The sequence below is a fragment of the Drosophila hydei genome, unplaced genomic scaffold (genome assembly GCF_003285905.1).
Source record: "Drosophila hydei strain 15085-1641.00,03,60 unplaced genomic scaffold, DhydRS2 tig00000001-arrow-pilon, whole genome shotgun sequence".
Classification (NCBI taxonomy): Eukaryota; Metazoa; Arthropoda; class Insecta; order Diptera; family Drosophilidae; genus Drosophila; species Drosophila hydei.
Genome location: NW_022045643.1, coordinates 2,692,759 through 2,719,520, shown reverse-complemented (window position 1 = coordinate 2,719,520; position 26,762 = coordinate 2,692,759). Strand labels below are relative to the sequence as shown.

At 43.5% G+C, this 26,762-nt stretch overlaps 1 protein-coding gene across 5 annotated transcripts in view; it reads left to right on the top strand.

The window, feature by feature from the left end:
• LOC111604750 (regulating synaptic membrane exocytosis protein 1) overlaps positions 1–26,762 on the top strand; it is a 51,955-nt gene that overhangs the window by 8,836 nt on the left and 16,357 nt on the right. For 2 of the 5 annotated variants that reach the window (XM_023322930.2, XM_023322934.2), the window contains exons 2-9: positions 3,227–3,355; positions 11,845–12,396; positions 15,976–16,111; positions 18,105–18,439; positions 20,829–21,077; positions 21,147–21,397; positions 21,454–21,714; positions 21,780–22,021. In XM_023322930.2, coding sequence (XP_023178698.1) covers positions 12,361–12,396; positions 15,976–16,111; positions 18,105–18,439; positions 20,829–21,077; positions 21,147–21,397; positions 21,454–21,714; positions 21,780–22,021 — 1,510 coding nt within the window. In that variant the 5' untranslated portion in view covers positions 3,227–3,355; positions 11,845–12,360. Of the gene's footprint in view, positions 1–3,226; positions 3,356–11,489; positions 11,720–11,844; positions 12,397–15,975; positions 16,112–18,104; positions 18,440–20,828; positions 21,078–21,146; positions 21,398–21,453; positions 21,715–21,779; positions 22,022–26,762 lie in introns of those variants that run through there. The other 3 variants (XM_023322933.2, XM_023322932.2, XM_023322931.2) reach the window with 3 other exon arrangements.

Here is a 26,762-nt window from a genome sequence, read left to right as displayed (position 1 = left end):
TATACAATATAGGCAGCTGTCATTTGGCATGCCTCGCTGCACCTAGCTTCAGGTTGCAAGCTCTTGTCTAGCCCTCACAAGTATGCTACACTTGCTCTGTGGCGCCTTTGTGCTACACTCGGCTGTCGCTGCCACTGCTGCTGCTGCTGGCTGACGCTTTATTTATTTACACAAATATACATAGGCACACACACACATACTAGGCTGCTGCGCCTTAAGTAAACATTATTAAAATTGCCAACGCCGTTGCCAGGCAATCCTAAAATAACCAAAGAATACACAGAGCCATGAAGCGATACAATGAGAGTAAGAGAGATAGACGCAGCATGAGTGTGGGAGTCGCTCTTCTCACTCGCTCGGTCGCTGAGCGAGTGCCTTTGTAGTGGCAATGGAAATTGTCATTTTCATATATGAGAAAAGTCTCGTTTTTCCAAGCTCTCGAAAGGCCACATTGAAAAATACGAGGCGTCATGGCAGCCAAGGTTATTATTATTATTGCTAAGCCAAAGTGGACGCCACCCATACACACAAGACTAAACAGACCCACGCACTCACATATCTACTTGTTGCTTGTGCTTGGGCCTTTATGGCGTCACATCCTTCTTGTGGCGCTGATTATCCTTTTTCACTGGGTTTATTAGAAAGCTGTCAACAACTCTCAGCGCGCCTCGTCGCACACTTGACATTTATTTATGCAAAAATGTGAAATCATTTGTGAAACTTGCCTTCAACGCACAGCAGTAGCACCCACCCGCATTCGCACCCGCCGGCAAAAAGGACCAGCCCCAAAAAAAGGACGCATGCCTTGTCTGCCACAAAAAACTACGCACTACTCAGAGTGCGCAAAAAAAGGGTTCGTGAATCAAGTTTTTGTAGGCAATCAAAGCGTAGAGGCGAAAAAAGCTCGCTTTTGTGCAACACTTCGTGCCACACTGCGCCATATCGTTAGTTGCAGCTGCAGCTGCAGCCGTCCAAACTTTATCATCCTATACGCGTGTGTGCGCTTATAACTCATCATTAGATTAAAAACTTGTGTGGCGGAGAGCGTGAACAATTTTCAAGCTTCTCATAACTTTGTCATGCTGAAAATTTGAAATTTTTTATTGGGTACACATCAATTTGCCAACAGGAAGCTTAAAATTGCACACATTAAAATATTCTCGCATATTCGTGAGCAAGAAAAATGGATCAGTCGTGCTTAGCAAGTCATGGCCTCACTACTCACATACCTATTTTGTTAAGATTCCTTTGTTATTTTTATATTTATGATGAATTTCAGTGCGCACGTGTCTCCGGGTTTGCTTCCGCTTCCAGGAAGCAAAGGCGTTCCAAGCGCTGGCTGCTCATTAGGCAGGATGCAAAACAAATATATGTATTGTTCGGGTAATTCAAAAGGTTGTGCTTCAGTTATTACTCCATTAATGCAAAGTAATCGCCTAGTCGCTATAAGTAATATAGTCATAGTCAAGTACTTAGGGGCAGAGGTGGCTCAACCGGGGCTCAACCCGACTAGCTGTGACGCATATCAGGCGCAAATATCTTTTATACACTTCGCTGAGCTTAGACAAACAACTAAGTGACAACAAGAACAACGCATATCTATAGATACACGGATAGCTATAGCTATATAGCTTTATTGTTGATTGAACAAAAACAAGCTCATGTCGAAAGCAAAGTGGATACGTGGCTCTGAGCAGAGCTAACTTTTGCTTGTGGGCACGTACAGGAAGTCTCTGTGGCTGTCTGGCCAGGCCGACTGTCTGGCAGTACTTCATAATTTTTGTGCCTAGATATGCATATATTAAGACATCTTGGCCAAAGTTCTTACTCATGTGCTTCAACGATTTTGATGCCGTCGAAAATGGACTCCGACTTGAACTTGGACTTGGAATTAGACTCGGGCCTGGACTTGAGTCATCAGCATGAAGAAACTTCAGACTTTCGCACAAAACTTTCCATTGCCTTTGTGTAATTTATGCCCTTGTTTTTCTGTGTGCAATTTGGCAAGGACGTAACGTTCAAGTTGCTGCTGTTATGCTATTGTTGATGTTGTTGTTACTGCTGTTGCTGCTGCTGCTGCTGCTATTGACATTGACAACTTCCGCTAACGTCAAGTAAGCTTACATTGCGGCTAGAGACGATCCACGGCCGACGCTTGACGCTCTGCTCTCTGCGCAGCTGTTAGGCATTTTCTAATTTACTAATTTAAATCAACTTTTGCAGCGCGGCCGAAAACTTTTGCCGCACAAGTTGGCAAACGGCAGTTGGCACAATTATGAGCATGTCCTGGACTCAAAATTATGCCAACACTATCATTAGTTGCCGGGCAGAATACAAACTCGACATCCTCGCTTAGTAATTGAAGTGCATACTCGAAGCCGTTGTGGGGGGACGCTTCATTGTCATCTCTTATGCCCAATGGGGCTCGACCGCAGCCCCAATAGCCCCAAAGCCGCCCTCAGAGCAGCCCAGTTGTCCAACTTTGATAATTATGAGAGTAACGACAACAGCCGCAAATGCCAAGGCAGCGAAAACTTTTCCCAGTCAGCCAAGAAATTCACGAAGGAAATATATATTTTCCTTGTTGAATATGACTTAGTGCGAACTTTTTGGGGGACTTAGTAGACACTTAGACTGATATGCTGATAAGTTCTGCCAACAGAAAGCATATTCAAATTTCTTTTCACAATTCTTTAGTGCCTAGATACAATTAAATACGTGTCTAGCACATTCAATATTTATAAAGCCAATGATATTTTAGCCTCAAGTAAAATGTCTTCGTACAAACGAAAATATTTATTATGCTGTGGAGTTAATTTTTATTTTATTTATTTAAATGAATGAATGTCAGAAATATTTATCAAATGCTCAACTACTCAGCTTTCAACCAAAAGAATTTCTGTACATATTTCAATATGCACAAAACTATTTCATTTAATAAACATTTAATGTATGCGGCTCAATTAAAGTAAAATTCCTGTTTGATGGATGCTTACATCTCTCTCGGTTTGTGGCTTACAGTAAAATTTGAAATGCGAAATGTTCCAATATCGGGTTTGTTTTTGCAAAATTGTATACATGCAGCCGGTGAATAATTCGTTTTTAAGTGATTTATGCTCTATCTCACCTTTCATTTGATTTATATGCCACACTTTGAATTCGACAGCTGTCGAATGCCATGCTCAGCCCAGACTCAATCAGCTTTACTCACATTTTTCTTCGGCAGTGCTTCGACGTGTAACCACGAAAATACAATTCCCGAAACCAAATCAAGCCAGCAAATAAACGAAACACATCGAGCAGCTTGATAATGGCCGCAGCTCCCACAAAAAGGAAGTGAAATCAAATCGCACAGGTAATTTGTACGCACAATCTTATATATAGAATATGACGTAAATCCCAGCCTCCATAACTGATTATGTACGAAACCTACTTATATAATACCTGTCTGTGTGTGCATGTATGTGTGTGTGTGTATTTTCCTGTATATACTTGCTTTATAAATGTTGGGATTAGTTTGGGTTGAGCTTGCGAAGCCTTGAACAATATGCCTCTCCTGCTACGGCGCTGTTAGTAAGCCACAAGCCGATCCAAAGACAGTCCGTAAGTTACTTGCCAAGGCAAATGCGGTTGAGTAATGGCATCATCTATGCGGTTGCTGCCAAAGCAAACCACAACAATTATTGCTTCTCCAATGCCAGTGCCTGCGGAACCATTTAAATTGCCGGATTCAATAACAGAATGACTTCGACTCCATCTCGGTGTGTGGGTGAATGTTATCGAATTGCTCTCTGTCTATAGATGTGTGTGTGTGTGTGTGTGCCTGTGTGTGTGTGCTTGATTAATAACCATGTTAAATGCATTAGCAAGAAAAATGATTTGCCAAAGTCACTTCAAGGCGTCACATGCGGCGTATGCGCAACATGTGCGTAGCCACCCATATTGCGTATACGCCACGTTATAGGGCAACAACATCAAAAGCAATCCATTTTGTGCACGCTTTTTTCTCTGTGCCATGTCTCTTAATAAAATTATGTATTATGATGATTGATGTTGATTTTAATGGCGTCGCAACATCAACACAATTAGCATCGCGCCGGAAAATATCCTTCCCTTTGTTGACTCACACAAAAACGAATGAATGCAAAAGCAAGGTTAATTCTGGCAGTAATTACATTAGCTGCACTTTCAATGCATTTCAACGCAATGCTAAATGAATATTAAACTTTTTGCTGTTTTTCTAATCGAACAATCAGTGGGTTAAAACACATGAAACGCATTTACAGCGCACACAAATCAAATTAAATGTCATAATTGCTGAATGCTGTTTACATTTTGAATGCGACTGCTATGGATTACACATTTTTAATGATTAAATCAGACATAAGCTGACAGCTGGCAGTGAGAAAATATAACGTGTGCATTAAAGTTTTCAAGGCAATGACTCGAGGGTTAATGCGTGCGTAAACAGAACAAGTCAAAATCTGCGGCCAACACAATAAATCCTATAAGTATTTAGTTGACTGACTGAGTGACTGACTGACTGAATGATTGACTGAGTGACTGTTTGTTGACTTATGTGTCTGTCAAACTGTCAACTGGCAGCTGCAGCTGCATTTGCCATTTGACCTTCAAATGCTTGCACACACAGTCGGCGCTTACCCATTGCAAATAAATACTGCAAACAATACAAGCCCTTGTTAAATATTGCATGAGTAACAATAAAAAAGATGTGACAAATCCTCGATTAAAAGTGCTTGACTAGGCTATACCCTGGAAAGTCGACTAGTCAGCAAATCATCTTTGACTGTTGCATATTCATGAACTAGTTGGTGTAAACTCATTAGCGCTGGTTACAGGGTATGCACAGAAAGAAATGTAACGCAAATAAAATGCAATTTATACGCTCGAGCATTTGCTGTGGCGAAAAAAACATTGCACCAAGAGACAACGAACAGAGCGAGAGAGAGAGAGAGAGAGAGAGACAGTCAGACGACATGCCAGACATTACATATGTGGCGTTGCAAAGTGTACGATAAGTAATCAGAGTAAAACAGTTTAAACAACAACAATGAAATTGTAATAACAATAATGACAACAACGACAGAGGCCAAAGGCGGAAGACAGTCAAGGATGCGACTTTGTCCGTCACCAGGGAAACAAAAAGTCACACCATGAGAATTGAAGGCAAGTGAAAGTATGTGCCAGCACATCCAATTGTATGTCCGTACGTCCGTGTCTGTATGTGCGTGTGTTTGTGTGCATAAGAAAATAGACAGATGTCTAGATAGTGGGACACCACAGACATGTGAGCTGCTTTGCAAGTTAATATCGTGCTTCATTTCAGCTGCGCAACGCACGCGATTCCTGTTGTTAAATGTAACTATAAGAAATGATATGTTTAAGATAAACTGAAAACCTTCGAATACTAAATTTAGGACATAAATATTTGAATATCGTAAATATTTATAAACAATGTGTGGATAACTGATATTAATAATGTCAGGCAATCCTTTTATGAAGTCACTTTTCAAGCAGCTCAACTGCAGCGTCCTTAATTTGCATATATATCAGACATGCTGCATATTAATTCAAAATTTATTTAGTTGTCTCTCATCTTTTTAATTGACTTTGGCTTCGTAAGCGGACGAGCTGGCTTTTGAGAAGGTCGTCCTTTGACATTGAATTCGCATTAGTTGCGCTGCAAAAGTTCATGCGGCCATTGAGCTAGCCAAATGCCAGGCTGACTGCCAACTTTGTTAGCTTGTTACGTTGGAAGACAGTTTGACATTGAGACTGACATTGACATTGACACTGACATTGGCACTCGCCGCTCGTCGCACGCCGCTCGCATATGAAAAACCACAATAAATATAAAAAGCCGTGAATATTCCATGCACTTTTTCAGGAATTCTTATACAGAATCCATTAATATGTTAGCCATGTTATTATTTTCAACATTTATGCCAGCATTTTAATGCCTTTTGTTGTATTTAAATGTTTCGCTGCTCCTTTACAATGTGCCCACTCTTACTTAAAGTATTATCATTATTTTTATTGCCGACGCGGCAAGTTTCCATCTCCTTGCGGCTAATTAATTGCGGTCACTTTGTTTTCGCAGCTGAAATTCCAGCGTTTGAGCCAGTGCTTGGCTGCCATTAAACCCTTTTTGCTGTACTAAGAGATTTTGCGTGCTTTTCTCGAGGCTCTTTAGCAGTTTGATTTAATTTACTAGGTCAGACGTGATTTATTTATGTGGCTTCAGTTTCATTTAATTAAATCAAATAAATCAAAATTTATGCACTTAGCCGCGCTTCTCAAACACCAAACGAGTGTCTGGTCAGCAGACCGCGGTTACCTCAGTGCGTGGCATTTCACGCACTTCTAATTGGAGCTCGCAGCGCGACATCATAAATGTCTGACTGCCACGCATACACAAGCCACACGTCAGAGGCCTTGAGGACAACAGCTGAGTTCCGTTGGTTTCGTTGCGTGCCGTCATGCAGGCAAATGGCCAACCGCATTGCACATTCTGTCCCAGCCTTAATGAGCTACACGCCTTTTTATATTGCCCATATTCAGTTGATTTCGTTTTATGGTGTCGCGACGCGTGACTTCAAATGTTTTATGTGCCACGCTACGTATGCGTAATTGGTCCTTGGTGCTTTTCGGTGTACCTAGCCGTAAACGCTGCGTATACGTAATGTGCGCTAACTGAAGCTGCGCATAATGCTGCAGTTGTGCAAGACGTGTTAACGGTGCACATTTATTGCCCCTGAATACCGTACTACACATCAAATTATAAGTACACAATAAAGAACTAAGGACTTGGCATAATCTGTTTGATCTAATAAACACACATAGCCCGGTTGCAGGTGAACAATAAACACAATTCCCCTGAGTATACGACGGCAAATAGCATTTCGGAGTAAATAATTCAACTCACAGTATGGCAGCAAGCAAACAACAGAGCTCTGGCAAATTTAGTGTAAAATTGGAAATATATAGACCACAAGGAACAATAGGAAATCATTAGTAGAACGACAGACAATTCCGGCCAAAAAATGTGGCCCAATAAATTGCGGAACGGCAACAGCAGCTGTTGAGTTTGCAGCTGTGGCATGCAAGAACAAAGACACGCAGCATACCGCACAATTACATTCTGAGAGTGAAATCACTTTGATTTGATTTCAATTAAGATGAAAGCAACAACACTGCGAGCAGAGGCAAGTGACAACTGTTGGGCCAGACCGCAGCAAACACTTGAACTTGCGGTCCAGACTCATGATTCTCAATGGAGCACGTTGCCTGAATGGCTCTCGAGCAGCTACTCGGCTGTGTGCACAAGCCATGTTGATTAAATGTCAAATTGCGGATATCAGCATATGTGCCACGCCTACGCAGTTACAGCACTCGCATCATGCCATTTGAATAATTGAGTTTGAGTTTAGGCAAATGTCAAAGTCACATCGCAACTCTCTGACAAGAGTCGGTTTAAACGTTTGTTTGTTTGCTACAGTCTCTGCTAAAAATGCTGTTGTCAACACACAGCCACGCCCCGTGCCGCATCATACCCTTTTGAGGCGTAGTGCCATTTCATTTGGATGGCATTTACGTGCCTCGCATGACCAATGTCGACAGCCAGCTGCTGCGAGTCGAACATCAATCTGTACGACCAGCCCCACAGCTCCTATAATGCTGCTATCGCATTGTTGTTTACTTTGTGCAATTAAATGTTTAATTTCAGTTGCTTAAAGTCGTGCGTTGATTTAAGCACAGCTGCCAGCTGCCAGCTTCCTGCTGCCAGTAGCTGCTGCATTACGCAGCCGACATGTTAGCTAGGCACTGTCAATTAGGCAAACGGCGCTGACAATGAGTTCAGCTTACGCTTCACTAGCTAAAAGCAAATGCCAGATACCTCACCCCTACCTTTGCCCAACCCACCTTGCCCCACTTTCGAGTCATTAAAAATCCTGTTAGACATTAATGGCTATGTCCCTTGTCGGCGTGTGCGAGTGCTTGGTAAAAGCTTCAACAATGATTCTGGCTTGCACATATGTGTGGTTGTGCTCAATGCTGTGAACTGCAAATAGAGGGTTATTATCTATTCTTCTTCACCTGTTGAGCAATTTGCTCTTAGCTTTGCTTATTCAACTCATTATAGAACTCGTATTTATTGAAGCTGATAATTAAAGGCATCACATTCCGAAATCGAAATCTCTTTAATCTGCCAGATCTTCTCATAGTTCTTATATTTCTGTTTAGATAGATTTAAATTTGATTAAGTTTAATATAAACATTTTATATTATAGCTATTTAAGCAATCTTTATTATTAAATGATTTTTTAAAATTGTAAATCTTCATTTTGCTCGTGATAAAAACCGCCGGCAGGTCGATTCAACCCTTTGGTTCGGTTCGTAAGTCAAGTTTTTCTCATTTTATACTTTCAAAACCTTTTTTCGTTAAACTCTAATGAGATTAGCATAAAAGGCAATCTAAAATAAGAATAACATTTCTATTATACTGATTTTTATTGTAGCTTATCTGGCTGCCCTCTGAACCATGAAGAGCCTATTGAAAGATGTGAAGTGGTTTGTCTTGAAACGTAGCCAGTTTTCAAATGATTTCAATGAGTCGATACCCATATCAATCTGACAAGTTGTCTAATTAATCAAATTAGAGAGTGTTCTTATAACGAAGGTCAGCATTCTAAATGTGATGTTTCATTCTAGCCATGTGTAAGCCAATACGAAGTTTTTGTTTGTTTCTCATTTAGATTCCACAGTCATAATGCACACTAATTGTTTGTTGTGTGAATTTATATTTGCTTTTCAATCACGAGTTTATTTATCAACTAATTTGAGTTGATCAGCTTACAACTGTCAGATTATTTGATATACTGGAAATGCAACGCAGCAGCTCTTAACTCACAACGTGGCCACTGTTCACAAAGCTCGTCCCGAATGTGGTGAAAATGTAACATTTATCTTATCCTGTTGCTGGCCAAAGTCCTAACCTCAACAGCACCCACGCAGCAGCAGTCTGAGCGATAACAAGCCAAACAACAGGCAACTAGTTGCAGTTGCAATCCCCAATCTGCCCCATGCTTCATGCTCCAACTCAATTTTGTACGCAGTCCAGTCTAGTTGCTTGCCATTGTTGACAGCGCTTCATTCATGGTATTCATGTGGCCCCCTTTTCTTGGCTTGCACTTGCCCTCTGCTGCCGCCCACTTTATTTATGAAGTGCGCAGCGATTTTTCAACTGCAATTTGAGCTACTGTTGCTCTTGCTGTTGCTGTTCGTCTCCAGTTGCGCTTCTGGCTGCTTCTCTGCACCATTTGAGGTTCTCTTCATGCTTCATTTGGTCCGACACAATTTCATCTGGACATGACTAGCTGACCATTTATTATAGCATGCTGCTTAACAGTTAATTTGTGTCCAATGCACGTTCCGGAATTCTGAATTACAATACACTTTCCAGACTCCGTTGACGTGTGGCACGCATAACAGCAGCAACAACAACAATAATAAAAAACCTGTTTGCTTGTATTTATTTATCGAACGTTTCAATTTCGATTTGGCTTGCCTGTGCGTGACAATTCCAGGACTATGTCCTTCGTCGCTTAGTGTGTGTGATAAATCTTGTTTGATTTTGCCTAATGCACGCATTATTGCCACAAACATTTTGACCTTTCACGTTATTGGCTATCCTGATCAGTTACCGATTAGCATGCAAAGGACGAAATCCTGCTTGCTGACGTTGGTGGTGGCGGTGGTTGTGTGTGGCCCGAACTGCCTCTGGCTCGTTTTGGCCAATTTCGCGCTAATTAACTATGTGCCAACCATACCGTCTGGAACTTTGCCAGGCCTCGTCTCTATATGTGTATATGAGTATGTGTATGTGTTCATGTGATTTCATGCTTGTTGCCTACAGCAAACAGCAGCAGCAGCAGCAGCCAAAGTTACAATTTATGAGCACATCCTGTCGCGCTAAGCTTGTGTAAGCAGCAGCGACGCCAGACGAAGCACCGCCTTCTTAAACATCCTCTTGGGTATAGGGGCGTAGCAAGCTAACACTTGCAACTTGTAACAGTTTGCTTTACACACAAACTGACGGCGAGCCCTCTCCGAAAATCGTCCGAGCCTCGCATATTGCAGCGTGCCCTGATTTGTATTTATCTTTCTCGTGCGCCTTGGCGCGGCATGCAGCTCCATCCTGTTGCTGGCACGTTGACAGCTTCGAGCTTCAACTAATTTTCCTGAACTTGGTTTTTTTGCCCCTCCGAATGCCATTTATAAAGTTGAGCAAATTCAACTCATTTAGCAAGTCAAAAATTTCATTTAGCGTAAATATTTTCCATGTCATGCCCAAACCATTTGCTACGAATCTCTGAGTTCCGTCTCTGGCTGCCAGCCAGTTGGCTGCAAAGTTTCCGAACTGCGCTTCGATGGCTTTTTATGAACTTTTGTAATGTGCACACAAATGGCAAAGAGAACCCAAACGATAGAAATAACCCAACAATGAACAATGCATTGAAATGAAATTTCTTTTGCCAATTTCTTTTTACGCAAAGTTCCTAAAACTTTCGGACCATGCCAAATAGCTGAGCACTGTCTTTAATTTTTGTAGCAGCCACTAGATGTGGCGATTGCAAATGTTGCAAGTGCTCGCATAGATCGTATATTGACTGCAAATCGAGCGATTCAATTGCTATGTGGGTCATTTGATTTAATAACGCTGCAGCTAAGCCAAACCAAGAGCACAGAACGAGAATAAAATCTGAAAAAGAATGTACTTGGCTAAGAGATACTTTGTAGTTGGGCGGGAATAATAGCAAAGAGTAACTAGAGTAATCAATTCAGTAGCAATATCGAAGCTTGACTGGCACATAGCACACTACAGATTCATCTTCTGGAAATCTCTACTTGAAGTCCAGTTGATTAAATCTCAACTTCCGAGTGTACAGGGTATAGCTAGGGGGAAGCTGTGCTAAGTGCGGCAACTATTTCTTAGTTAAGAGATGCCAAGAGTAGAGCAAACAGATTTGCTCTGAATGTTCCGTAAGCTGTACAAAGCGCTCGGGTTGTGAATGGCTCTCTGCAGCTTACGAGCACACGAAGGATTTGCTCCAGCTGCAAAGAAAGCTGATGACAATGACTGACATAAGCAAAACAATTGACAAAACTTAAAGTTGCCAGCTTAAACACGACTGCGTAGGAGGACTTTCAAAGTGCCAGGTGAAAAGTAAGCAAAACAAGACGAAACGAGTCGATGCTAAGTGCTCTGCTATATAGTATATATTGAGCCATTGTTTTTAAGGCACAAGCAAGAAATTCAGTAAGCTCTAAGGTAGCAAGAGAAAATATTCAATTGTATTTTTTTTCTCACTTTTGTGTTTTCTCTTTTTCTAAGTTTTTTCTACACGCAACTTAAGGCGAACTGCCTAACCTAGTTGTAAGCTATAGCTGCCGTCATTATAATGGTCAGTTTATCGCGCTGCTGCCACGCCCACATTTCACAATTCACAAAGCCCTGAAGCACTTTGCATGCAGCGCGACACATTATTTTCCGCCTTATAAACTTTTGCCTATCGACTTTTCAGCGCCACGTCAAGTGTGTGTGTGCGTGTGCGAGAGAGAAAGTACTTGCGTGTGTGTGAAGGCAGCCCAAACGCTGTTGATGCTTATCGCTGGCAAAATTATGACGGTCCAAAAAGTTAAGTACGGTGTAAGCCCTGAGGGGATTTGGCTATGATGTGCACTTATAGCAACGCCGGCAATTTCCCAGCCTAGACTCAATGACTAATTATAACCCGTTACCATTTCTTGTACTCATTGCAGACGCCGTAAATTATAGCCGATGTTAATTAAAGGCGGGAGGCAACAGCAGCACACAGTTGGCCCAAAAACCCTTTTAAGCCATATGACTGTAAGCGCCGCGCTACATACAAATCAATCACGCGAAGCTGGTATGCAACATGTAGTTCGTGCGACCGTGTTGCATACGCTATAAGGACGACTTCGTTATACAATGTCAATGGCTATTTACATGCCGCATGACAAATGGCCATTTGTATTCAATCAAATTGAAGCGAGCACACAATGGGCAGCAGCAGCAGCAGCCGCAGCAAGAGCAACAGCAACAGCAGCAACAAAAACAATGCAACACAAGCAAAAATGACTTAAAGCCGCTTAAGAGTGCAAAAACAAACGAAAAAGGCAGCGTATAACGAAACACACACATACACAAGCAAACAAAACAAAAGCCGCAACAGCATAAATTGGAGCTGGCACGCGAGCCACGCGGCGTATGCGTGATTAATTGCAGTTTAAATACCAGCGAGAAACCCTGACAAAATGTTGCCCACAAATGTGATGACGTTCATGAAGAAGGTAAGTGAGAGAGAACTAATTTAAGAAAACTTTACGCTCCACGCACATTGAGTTGCCCACTGCCAGTTTCTTTTAATCCCTTTTAACGATGATGCCAATTATAATGAGATCGTCCGACAAAAAACAATATTTTTGGTAAAACACCAGCGTTGATGCGCTCAACCGTAAATCCCTCATTCACCTTTATAAGCTATCATTAAGACAGCTCTCCACTGCGCAATTGCTTGCTTTATCCGCATTGTTATTGTCATTGACAGTTGCTAACGTAATTTATGCCTTAATTTCTTTTTCATCCTCGCAAGCCTTATTGATTTTTAAATTATATTTTCTTCTTTATTTTTCTCGTTTTTTACTCGCACTGAAAGTTTAATGAGCGTTTTCTGTTTGAAATGCAGCGAAAACAAATGAATTGCGAATGAAATTGAAATGCCCAGCCCAGCCCAGTCCAGCTGCATATATTTTAAAGGTATATCAGCGATATCAGCGCCAATGATTTTAAGCCTTTTTCAAACAGATATCAAGGAAAGCAAACAGCGCTAAATCGCGACGCAGAAAGGGAAACAGGTCGAGTAAAAATAAAAGCATTATACAAACAAAACTTTTTAATTAAAAAGTCCGGTAAATGCTTTGAGCGCTTGACTGCATATTGCTCTCCATTTTCCCGAGTGCTACCTAGAAAATGAGTCAAAAATATCAAAAATACATGAATAAAAGGGGCCGCAATCAAAGCGATTCAATTGTGCCCAAACACCTGCCGTCGGCTGTTGTCTTTCCCATTTCTTAGGCATAAAATTAGACATAAGCTCAGCTAACAATAATGCTACGTAAACATACACAGAAAGGTTATGCCAAAGTGTGGGAGAGAAAGAAAAAAGCCAAGAAACTCAACCAAAATAAAAGTGTAAATTCCGCTGAAATTATTTAGCCCAAAATTCTTTTGGAAAAGTTTTAAGAGAAACGCCAAAGGAAAGAAAACAAGAAAATATTTAAGTAAAAATAAACTGAAACAAGCGAATGTCAAGCGAGTTGGCCGGCCAGGATGCGCTTGAAGAAATGTTTCTTTAGGTTTTAGGAGCATTGAAACTTTGATTAGACCAAATGAAGCACAAAATCAAAGCAGAAAAACCACCCGACTCAAGGAAATATGATGTGCTGGTGACAGTTAAGCAATGTCACTCTCACCACATCCTTTCAAAACAAAGACAGCTCAGTAAAAGGATTGCCCAAACTTTTGCTATTTATTTGCCCATTTAAATGCCCAACTAAATTCGCACACATTTTTTTCAAGAGCAAACCATAAAAAAGCTTAAAAAAGCAACAACGCACTTCAAAGGCAATCATTGGGGCGTAAATGTGTTGAATATATAGAGAGAAAGAGAGAGCAAAAGAGAGGAGCACGAGTGAGATGGAGAGAGATTAAAAGAGAAAAGAGAAGCTTAAATACAGGCAAGCGCCTGTAGTAAATTATGTGCTGTAATTTTCTTAATAGTTTTCCTGAACTTTACACACACGCACACAAATGCCATGTCAGACCATAATGTAACTAGCTGCCTGCATCTTGTGGCTGACAGTTGTTTGCGGTTTTTCGCTGCAACAAATACATACACACAAACACACGCACACAAGCACATTAGAGAGCTGCTCTGATGTTTACAATTTGGTTCTGTTATTTATTTTACCTGCATGCTGGCATTTCCAAAAAGCATGCACTGCATTAGCATATTCATCCATAGAAACAAGCTTATTTTGGCTGAACGTAATGCCAATCAGCTGACAAGCTTCAGTGTTGTAAATCAAGTTCAATTTGTTAGAGTATGGCAAAGTCGTTGCAAATGGGTGCTATGGTTATGCTTTTTATTGATTTTCATGTTCAGTCAGCTGCAATTCGTGCGCTTTCAATCACAACGCGAAAAGCTGCTGATGTTGCCGTTGCTATGCCAGCTACCCTATGCCCCCGATGCGGGTCTTATTACATATTGACTTGCATTTTATGTAGCGTACTTTACGGCCATAAAGGACGCACATATGGCTTTGTGTGGCTTACGGCGGTCCTTGGTCACAGCACCAGCAGCAGCACTTAAATGTATGTGTGACAGCCCATAATTTTTGGCACTAAATAAGAAACTAGCTCAGGCCATGGCTGCCCTTCAAAGGCGAAAGAAAAGATCTCATAATAAATGACGAAATTAACACGGCAATAATTACACGTGCTAAGCGCCGGCTCTAGACACTGACACAGACGTTGCCAGTGTAGTTATCCTGCACATAAATTAAAGGGAGCGCCAGAGCAAAGGCGTAGCACAGGCCAATGATATGTATATAGTTGCTAGACCAAAATTGGTTTGCAGCTAGCTGGGGTAGACAGAAAAACATATACATAAATCCGCAGCAACATGAATATTACCTTGAGGCCGGCTTCGAAATGACATCATCAAATATGTAGCACAAGCTGAGCACAAAGCGACCATAATCTGACACTAGGCAGCGCTTAGTTTGAGTATGAGTACAGCGGCGAGTGCTTCCCCGCCGAAAGGTAGGCAACGAAAAACGCTGCAGCCAAAAGCACTTAGCGTAATTTGCGCCTAGTCTCACTGAGCGAGACAGAGAGCGAGACACTGTGTGGGTGTGTGAGTGTGTATGGGCTGGTTTGTGTATAGTCCACATAGGCGGCTGTTTGTTCCGGTTTCGTCGCCGCCATCGCTTTGGCAAATAGAAAATTTCCACTTCATAAAATGCTGACAACGCAGAGCACTTATGTTACAGCCGCGGAGTGGAGGGGCAGCTGGCTTGGTTGCTTTGCCAGCCAGCCAGTCAGCTAGCCATCTAAAGTATTGTTGTTGTTTATCTCAATTTTAGTGTTACTTCCTCCGCGTCATTCTCTCGCACACTCTATTTAGTGTATGGGTGTATGTGTATGTGCATTAAAAAGAATGACGGCAATTTTTGAAAGCCGCTCGCTTGGGCGCACTTTTCGTAGTTTAAACAAAAATTGCTTGCCGCATTTTACGATTTCTTGGCAATTTGTTGCGCCTGAGTCGCAGCCGGTCCAGCAGGTACAACAACAATGAACAGTAGAGAACAAAAACAAAAACAAAAACCAAAAACAGAAAGAACAAAACCAAAATCAAATAAAACGCAACGCGTTCTTTTCACCTGCCTGCGTTTTCGGTGCTTCGCACAATGACGACGCTCGAAATGAGCATGAGCTGGCAAGACGTTATAAAAATATGCGTAGAGGCAGAGAGAGCGTGGGGCAGGAGACAGCAGGCACCATGAGAAGTGAAAAGAAAATTCAAATAAAATTAACAAATACATTGGCACAGCCGAGCAACAGCTGGCGTAGCGTTAAGCGAGCGGCCATAAAGCCGTTCCGGAATTCAATTTCAATTCAATTTCAACAAGCAGAAATCGCATTTAAGACTGTAAAGATTCGATGCCCGTCTGCCTGGGCGGGGCTTAAGTGCGCACATAACTATAAATGTTTTGTAGCTGCCACAAATGAAACTTTCAGTTCAATATGCCATTAATATTTATAACTCTCATCCACATTCGATTCTTTTACTTTCTTTTCCTGCACAGATGGTGGCCACCGACGAGCAGGCGAACCAGGGGCATCAGCATGCAACAGATTCTGGCGGCGGTGCCTCGAACACGGGCGCCTTAAACAAAATGAAGGCAACGCTCTCCTCGTCGCTGCTAACCGTGACAGATAAAGGTGAGTTAAGCCAGGTTTGCGTTTGCGTTTGGGTTTGGAATTGGCATTCGGGTCCATAAGTGCATGTGAATTTATGGCATGAATTTTTATTCAAGTGCTCATAAAGCTGCTCGAAAACTTTGCACAAAACTTTGCCCTTGCAATGCCACTGCCAGCTGACGGTTGCCTGCAAAAATATAACGTATACGCAGCGTAAGCGCAAACAAAAGGCCAAAGCTAAGTAAGCGCTCAAAGTGCACGCAACTTTTAACAATAAGCCAAAACAGGAGATGCGCTAAGCTAGCATAACCCAAAACAACTCTCCTTCCTTTCCTCCCTCTCCCCCTTACCTTTCCCCTTCCCCTTTCCCACATTTTCCATTAGCTCACGGCATTTTAATCTGGCAGCAAGCATCAAACGTTGCGTGTACGCAATACTTGCAGAAGCTTTATACGCTCGCTGTGCAAATTCAATTATGCAAGGGTCGCTGCCAGTGCTGGAGCAGCAGTCAACTGCATTACCCAGTCATTGGCATCGCCATTATCATAGTCATTGTTATGACAGACATAAACAACGAGAGTTGTTCATTTTTTTACTAGTGTCCACAGGACAAATCCAATGTCAATAAACGGCTAACAGCAGCACCAGCGACCGCACACACGCACACACGCACACACACATGCACACACCATGGCTGAGTGCTGTGTTGACTTTTGTGTCAATATACCCTTGCAGCGGATATCCACTCTGTGTCACGAAATATGAGACGTTTTGAAGTAGATGAAACCCATTCAATAATCTTATATATACTCTTATTATATATATATAGTTTCGCTCACAATAACACGCCAATTGAGTATGGCTTAGATGCGATTATCACATTTTGTGTTTGTTCTGCGGCAGAGTATTTGTGTTTCGCCAACACGAATCAAAAATGAAACAGTTTATTCTTGCTTTTATTGCATTTTAGTTGACTGTGCGATGGCTTCTTGCTTTTATTGCGGCCACAGCAGATTTATTAGATCGAAATGAAATGTTATTTTATGATGTTTATTTAACCAACTCTACTCGACTAAGCTTGACTGGACTGCGCCTCTTAGCGCCTCCCACTTCAACACAAACACGAGACAAATCCACAGTGTCAAGTGCCTTGGTTGCGGCTGCTGCTGTTGTTTATGTGCATAATTTGTGTAAATATTTTTGACCTCATGTCGCGTGTGTGACCTCGACGCACAATGCCAATTGCCACATAATTTTGGCGTATTTATTAACTGCATTAGCGAATTGGCCAGCGTTCGAATTGCACTTAACAAACTATTTCAAATGTGAAGCTCTTACACAGCAGCACTTAGTACTCGCTGAAATACAATTTAATAATTTAAAGTGTGCTTCAAAGTGCTTGCTTGCCTTGCTGCTGCCTAACATTGCTCCATCTAAATGTCATGCTGAGTTGCCGCAGGCAAAAAGAAAGGTTGCACGTGCAACTGTGCGTATACGCAATGTGCAAAACAAAGCAGTCTTTGTGCCTGCCCATCGAGTGTAACTAATGCAGAGCGACCTTTTCCAAGTCGTGCTTTTCGACCCTTTAACATAATTTATTTATTAAACAAATCTTCTGAAAATGTTATTTAATATTAATCTAAGAAATACATTATATTTGCAACAAAGCTCACATTGGTGTTTATATTAATGACTCCTTTAGTGGCGTCGCTTTCTATGTTGTTTGGCCCAGCTAATTGGCAATTTCGCGACACGCCCACTTGTCGCTGCGTTGTCGGCAATTTCCGTTTTGACTATCGCTAATCGCAGTCATTTATTTTATTTATCGCCTTTGTCGTCACCGCCTGTCACGTTAGCAATTTGCAAACGAATTAATTATGAAATCAGGTCACATTTTGTGCAGCAACAAGTCAATTACTATGGCGCTGACCACGCCCAGGGGGCGAAGGGGGGCGAGGGTTAAATGCATTTGTGGCCCTTTCACTGAGATCTAATTTTTTCATTTTCATTGCAGTTAATAAAATGTCGCCACGCCCCTCGCTGGTGCCAACGGATACGGACACCAGCGGCAGTTACGGCTCACCCAGCTATCAACAGCAGCAGCAGCAGCAGCAGCAACAGCAGCAGCAGCAGGAGGCCAGCAGCAATCTGAACAACAACAATAACAGCACGGGTGGCGGCGGTGGTGGCGCCGCTGCCAAACAGGAGCCCGGACGCCGAGCGGGCGCGTGCCGGGTGTGCCTCAAGTCCTTCAAACCGGACGACTACCACAAGACGTGCTTCGAGTGCCAGCAGCGCGTGTGCGAGGACTGCGCCAGCTACAGCAAGCTGGATGAGCATGAGGATGCGGTAAGTGTTGATGTTGCTGTTAGGCATGGAGCTGGAGCTGGAGCTGGAGCTGTTGGCAACTGCAGCGAAACATGGACAACACGTTTCCATGCCACTAGGCAATGTCCACTTGTGGGCGTGGCGAAAATAAACACATTATCCCGCGGCGCTTAATTAATAAGAAAAACAATAGCTCTTTGTGTAAGTCTGTGTGTGTGGGTGCCTCGCTACGGCTGCCGTTTGTATAGCAAAAACTAAAGCGCTGCTGGCTGTGACAATGATTGCGAGGGCGTGGCAATAAAGGCGTGGCAGTGGCATACATTAACCGCAGCCTGCACACAAATTAGATTACATTTAGGGCCGGTCCACCAACAGCAGCAGCAGAAGCAGCAACAGCCACAATAGCCCGCCGTTGCTTCGCCTCGTGGCATTTACAAGATAAAAGCCAGATTAACGAGATTAACTGACAGCTACCACAGCTAAAGAGTGGCACAGGGAACACTTGCATTTGCCTGTTGCTTGCCCAGCCATGCATTAACAGAGCGCCCCCGGCCACGGCCACGCCCTCGCCCACGCCAGTTATGCTGGAACTGTTCAATCAAAGACAGCTCAGCTCACATGTATCAATGCCACACATAATGTCCATTGACAAGCCAACAATAACAAGTTGACGAGACATATCTGTTGAATCAGCAGCAATGGCAACTGGGCTGCAGCATTTATCTGGAATTTCTGATAATTTGGCGGCTTTCGACATGCCGTCGACATAGCTGTGAAGTGTGCGGCAACGCCCTGCGCATAAAATTTAACGTTTGTCCGTCAACTGGCCACTTTGGTTAATTGAAATTGATGTTTGTGGGCGGTTACTAACACACTCACGAGCAGTTACCCAGCAACGTTTGCACACCCACATGCATGTGTACATACATATGTATTTATGACCACAGGAGCGTAATTATGGCCCACGTCTGTACAATGAACGCATGCGACGTTGTTGGCTTGACCACAATGTGGCCCCAACTGCTGTCATCATACGACATGAGCCGGCTATTTGAGTCAGTGGGTGGGTGGCGCATATGATGATGATATGCCCACTGTGTTCGGATAGCATTGCATACCCATAGGGGCGCCGAATGAAATTAATATTGCCCGGGCTGTATCAAATGAAATGTGCGCATTGTAATATTTAACATGATTACAGAAAATATTATTACAATGATAGCGGCGCTGTTTTCTGTTTATTCCGAAAGGCAGATAGACAGAGCATTGATTTCAGATAAGCATTTGCCATTATATTTGGCTTGGCTTCAATTTTTAATCAACTGCACATTTCTACAAAGGGCAAATCCAAAAATCTTGTTAATATTTTCCACTATAAATATCCTAGCCGAGCGATATGACATTTACGGACTGCTGGTTCTATGAATCCTTGACCTTTTAGTCCTAAATTATCTGCCATTTGCTCCAGTCGATATTCAAGCTATGTTGTTCCGCTTAATTTCTGTTCTCTCTGGCTCTTAAGCACATTCATCTACAATCGATTTCCTGTTTATGCATATAAAATTAGTGCTTAACAAATGTCAATTGAAATGCTTTGCTTCTGTGTGGCTTTGGAACAACAGTTGCAGTTGATTTCTCGCTGGGATCAGGAGCCGTTGCCGCAGCAGCTGTAATTATAGCGCACCCAACTGGGGAAAACAAAAGCAATAAAAGCGAAAGCGCAGCTTTGCATTGATGTGATGTGGTGGCCCGCCTTAGCTTGGGGACAATACAGCAGGATCCATGATTATAGACGCACTTGATGCACACACACACACCCACACACACATATATACAGAGAGTACGCTCTGCTGCAACTTAATTAAAATGGCGCCAACTTCCGGTGCAGCATTCACATACACGACCCTACCGCGGGTAAAATGAATCAACGACCAGGTGAAAATGTAGCGGCCATTGTTCGGGCTTAGCGCGAGCTGTGGGCGAGGTGGCACTGATGTGGCATGCGCCCACTCGTAATTGAGGACATGGCAACTGCTACTCGCTCTTATTCTCCCTTCGCCCCTTTGCACGTGCACAGAAATAGATGGTTTCTTTTTTCGCACAGCGCGCAAGGTAGAAAACGTTGCAACTTTTGTTCAGAAAGTAATTAATATTTATTTTCAACCAGCTCAGAAACAACAGCAATAACAGCAACAGCAGCAGCAGCAGCAGCAGCAACAGCCACCGCAGAGCAACATAATGTGGTTTTCCTCAACTTTAGCTAACTAATAAATATTATCCCGCTGTTTTGTGCGGCCACAAATAGAATTCAGAGCTTAGCCATGAAATTTAATTAGGTGCACGCGTGTGCCCTCTCTTAAGGTTGCATTGATTTTCTCTCATTTAACCACGTAATTGGACCGTCTTGCAGAACATGTGGCGCTGCAGCGTTTGCCGGCGCAAGATGGCCTCGCGCGTCTGTATACCGCAGGACTCGACGGATTCCACACTGGACGTGCCCGTGCTGGAGGCACTGCAGCGACGGCACTCGGATGCCAAGCTGGGCAGCAGCACCCAGACGCTGGCGCCCAGCAATGGCGCTGCCTTGGCACCGCCGCGTAGTCCTGAGCTGCGACGCCATTCAGATGTTTCACCTGCATCGCTGAAGGAGCTGGAGCGCGTAAGTTAATCCCAGCACAGACAGCAGCTGCTGCGCCTGTCATTTGTTTTATAATTAATGTACTTTCAGCAGCTGAAAGGCGGTCGCAGCATGGCACCCAGTCGCTCGAACAGCCCGCCGCGCGGCAGCGAGCTGGAGCCCGCATTCGGTGCGCCGCTCTCGCGGATGCAGTCACGGCGCGGCTCACGTGTCTCGCGCCAGCACAGCTACGACGATGACATGAAGACAGGCGGCGTGGGCGGCAGCATGGGTGGAGGCGGACCCGCATTGGGCATGGGTGCCGACGGCGCTGGCCTGGGCATACCAGCCATGCCACGCAGGTAAATTAAACGAATTCAAACACCTGGTTCGACAACTAAAGTTGAGGTACTTACAGGAAATCGGCCTACGATGTGTTTGCACCGGGAGTAATGCAGGGCGCGGCAGCAGCTGCCACGCAACTGCAGCGTTCACCGTGTGATGGCGGCGGCGGCATAATGCCGCCCGGGCAGCTGCCAGGCTCGCGGCGTCCCTCGTTCCGGGTGCCGCATGCCTCGGAGGACCTGCAGAATGATGAGTCGCCCGGCTCGCCGGACAAGGGCAGCCCCGTGCTGACTGTTGACGATGATCGACGCATGCGACGACGTGGCTCACAGCTGTAAGTTGGCTGCGTGTCTAGAATTCAGCTCGTGCTAACATGATTTTCCCGTTGTTCTGTTGCAGGCCGGATATAGCGGCCCTGCAGAATCGTGGTGCATTGCCAGCGGGCTTGCAAGCGGCAATACCGCCACCAATGGCCTCTTTTACGGGACCCAATTTGGAGGATTTGGAGGCGCCACGAAGGCAAACATCCATGGACGGCGAGGCTATACGCATTGTCATACATGATGTTGATTCCGGTCCGATATGCGCATCAAAGCGTCGCATTGTCCTACGCCGAGACCCCACGGACAAAGCACATCGCAGTAAGTACAATCAGCTCAATGTATGCACGTGTGTGTGTGAGTGTGGGCTGTGCTTCTGTGTGCTTAACAAATTTTCGATGTGACGTGGGCATGCGGAGTCAATGCTTCCTACTCGCCACACCGGAAATGGCCAAGTAAATAAGACTCATTACAACGTTTGGTTATGCTAATTCGACAGTGCAACCAAGCGACCAACCAACCAAGCGACCAACCGACCAGGGACTAACCAAAAGGTTTCGACCGTACCGCCAACATTTCCTGTCCGCTTGGCGCTCTTCTAATCCCCAAACACAGCACATGGCGCTGGGAGATGTCCGTAAAGAATAATGAGAATGGGCTACTGTTGGCTCTAATAAAACCCAAAGCGGAAACCAACGGGTAGCAGATTAAGCAACCGAGAGCATTCTTTATCGACAGACAGGCACTGCGACTGCTACACATAGCCATAATCGACCCAACTATACGATAGCCTGGCTCTGGCAAAGCCGCATAGCATCCGCTACTATATATAGCTATATCCACCCACCAGCTAGCATATATATAACGAGAGTCAGCTGCTGGCAGTAGTTGGCCGCTTCCTCTGAGCTCACTTTGCCAATGGCATCATTTGTGCCGCGTGTGAGCCTCTGTGCCTGTGCATGTATTTTAATTATATGCATTTTTTTTGCATTTCTCAGCGGACAGCAGCGACAAACGATGCGCATGAAATGACCGTGCAAATGAATTTTTAATTATCAGCACAGTAAAAAATCAATAGTAAAAAACGTGCTCGCGCATTAGAACTCAAAGATATTGCATTAAACGAGAATGGTTATAAAAACTATTAAAAGCTTAATGAGCAGTGAAAAACTTCTAGAATACAAAGAGTTTTTTAACATGTTCGCCTGATTAGCAGTAACGCGAAGCCTTCTAAAAAGTTCACACTGACTTTTAGTTTACGCCTTTAAAATGATCTCATGGCCGGGAAAAATGTGATGAAGGCATGAAAAGCTGCAGCAAATGCATTAAAAATGTATAAAACTAACTGAGAAGAAGCACTGAGAAGTTGAGTAGAAAGTTTATGCAAATATGCTAGAGGGAAAATTGAAAATCGATTTGTCAGTTAGTCGCTCATAATTGAAGCTGAACTCAAAAGTATATGTAGAAAATTGTAAAATATATATATATTTGAACTAGGATGCCATATTTATAAAGCTAGCGAAATGATTGCTTTTCACTTTCAAGCAGTTGCCTTCGAGCGGAAGACGCTAAATTAGTCAAATGAAAAGTAAACCTAATTGGCTTAAAGTGTTTGACAGTCAGGCTTATGCTCACGAGCGCACATAATTTCAATCAAATAACTAGCCGCTACCTGTCTGCCACCTGCCACTCTAGCTGCTTGGCTTATTTTCCTATATATACATATAAATATATATATCTATATAGTAAAATTTCAATTTGCATATCATAAAAAAATGTCAATACCCAACAAATACGCATAAGCGCAGCCTGCAATGATAAAAATGTGAAACGGTTAGCTGTGTGGGTGTATGTGCGTAAATGTAGGTGTAGGTGTAGGTGTGTGCATGCTCATATCAAGAGTTAAGCATGCTCTCCTGGCTGCTTGGCTGCTTGGCTGCTTGGCTGGCTGACTGCCTGCTTACCCGGCATATTTGATATGCAACGAAGCAAGTGGAATTTTAATGTGCTAAACCATTTTCTTGCCAAGCGCTGTCGCGCCACTGCTGGCATTTGTTGTGGCTGTCATATATATATATTTATATATATACCTCCCTAGCCATATCCTTGCTTTAGATACTTGCCATGCGGCTTAACCGCAAGCACACGCACAGCACACTCGATGCCTTTAGCTGTGTCACATGCTTGTGGCAGGTGCATCAGCCGTGTGCTGCAATTTGCCTTGAGAGATATTGACTGTGCATGCGCTGCGTTAGACGAGTGGCATATCCTTTTAAAGTAGCCGTAGCGCAATTAGCTGCTAATGGATGGGCGACTAATTAATCCGAAAAGCACATCACATCACATCACAAGTGCAGCTACAAAAGCAATCGATGGCAAATGTAATTGTAAATGGCCAAACGCGATTTCAATTATGCAGCTCGTTAAAGTATTTTACTGCCGCACACAAACACAAACAAACACTCACACACATACATGAACAATAAGTGACGCCAGTGGGCGTCAAAATGGCGTCTTAACACGCCTAATGAAATTTTATGCAGCCTCATGAGCTACGCATTTATTACAGCAAATCACGTAAAACCTCAACACACACGCGTACACAACCACACACTCACACACACAAAACATAGTGAGTCTGCTGAGGCTTTGCGTGTGATTGGCTCGTTTCGTTCTGTGTTTTTGGGGGCAACAGGTAGCCAAAGTGGGACCCGTCTCGGCTTGCCGTGCATTCGAGGCTGCCATTCATAGTTTTAGTGCTCTTGAGCGGACGGCTTTTCCAGCCATCGCTTACTTAAGAGCGACCCCCTCGCTGCCATCATTGGCTCAGCTGTTGACATAAACGAGCAATTGGCTGTCGTGTTCCAGGTGTTACAAAGTAGCACTTGGCTGCACACGTGCGCCGCACTTGTTTATTAGTTTTGTCTTCAAGTTATTAACCTGGCTAACGATTGTCTTGCAGCGCCATCTCAACGCTTGTGATAGTTTAATTAAGAATCAATTTTTATGGCTGCTGATAGCAGCCACTAAAACGCTTAGTCATGCCCGGGCACCAGCTGCACTAGTGTGTGGGTGGGTGTATCGATTAAGTCCTTTGCCCAGGCATCTAAAAGTTTGCACAGCTAATGACATTAAATGCAGCACTCCGGCCGGCCAGCCAGCCAGCCAGCCAGCCAGCCAAGCAATTGCCAGGACACACGCTTAAAAGTTTCCAGCAACAAATTTCAAACAGGTTGAGTTGGAAACAAGAACGACAACTGCCACCGCACATAGATCACTTTTTAAGCGTGTACGAAATTAGTTTGTGACCTCGAAGGGCATGAGGGGGAGGGGGGCAGAAGGCTGTGAGGATTGCCCTCAATAAAAAGTTGGTAAATTCTGGGCATAAACAAGCCCATAGCTACCAGCAGCAATGCTCAATGTTTGGCTTATTAAAATCCTAATGCTACCCACATAAAAATACGAAAACAAAAAGGAAAATAAAATAAAAGAAAAGAAAATAAAAGATCAACAAATTGTATCATAAAACATAGATGAATGACACATACACACGAAGCAGAAGCAACAGCAGACAAAGGCTACACAAATAGCCGAGGCAAGCAGCGAGTTACAGTAAACCTCCTGCAGTCCATCCTCGCCTCAGCTCCTTGCCCATTCAGGGGTCGCCTCATGATTTCAATGCGACGGCGTTTATGGCCAAGACTGATGCCAGGCGGTGCAGAATAGATCGAGAATTCACTCAGCACGCACATTTTGTGCATGTTAAGTACGACCCAGGGATAGCTTACAGATGTCACAATGGTCGAGTATGTGCGACTAATAGATACCCTACTAGCAATTATGCTTCACGCAGGCCCATAAATCAGTTTAAATGATTTCTAAATGGCAGCAACAAATCGCGTCTCTTAAAACTGCTGGGTCATGGACTACTTTTATATCTCCCGGTCAGCTCATGAATAATCTGCGCAATTTTACATCCTTTTTGGCGTTCGCTTTTGTGCTGTCAGTAGGACACAGCAGCGGTGACAGCAAAGGATTTGTGCTTTATTTATTTCAGTTTTATGACCGTGTTTAGTGACCTAAGAAGAAAAGATGAGAATAAAATAAAAAGAATGAAAGTGAGGCAAAGAAAACTTTTGATTAAAACACTCAAAGAGAAAATGTCGCGTTATCCTAATTGGGTATCAATGTGCCCCAAATCAACAGCGGCAACGAGGCGTATGCGCAACATTTTATTGCATACTTGTGAGGGAGCGCCGGCAGTTTGTTGGCATTTCCTGTGCAAAAACTTTTCCAAAGAGGAGCCACCTGCTCTGAATAATTCTGCTGGAAATCCACACGAATGCAAGAGCAAAAATGTCACTAAAAACCTTGGACGAACAAAAATTCATTGTCAATGTCTCCGTTGCCCCACACACCCCCGCTGTCCTCTGCCGTCTTCCTTGGCTCCCAGCAAGTCGCTAGTTAACTTTCTTGGCAATTGTCTGCAGCAAGCGTTCAACTGTCTGGCCGCGGGCTGAACACTGCTCGGTTAGAGGGCAATGCTATGGGGTTTGGGCGGCGGAAATCCGCTTGCGTAAGTTTTCGTGCACAAATTGTTGAAATTAGTTTTCTGCGCCCAATGATGAGTACTTGAAACTGAGCTGCACACTCGCTGCGTGCCCGGCCAGCAGCAAACTGAAATTGCAATTAAATTAATTAAATCGTTTGGATTCGTGCTGTGAAATCTTAAGAGTGCAGCTGCTGACTAGAAAATGCTTATTTTCTAGTTGAATTCGTACAGGTGGCGATGCCAGTGGAAGCTTCGCCCGACCTGTTTAGCCATGGAAATGCGTTCTTAAAGCACACAAAGCAAAACTGAAAACAATTTTGGTTTCCAACTTGTCAGACAGACATTAAACACAGGCCCCAACGGGACGAACTCAGCTTGATATAAGTTAGTCCAGTTCTATATCGAACATAATGCTCAAGCTGAGCATCCCTTTCAAATATAAGTCGACTAAGCACAAAACTTGTGCAGACAGCCAGCTAGAAAAGTAAATAGTCGAACTGTTTGCCGATT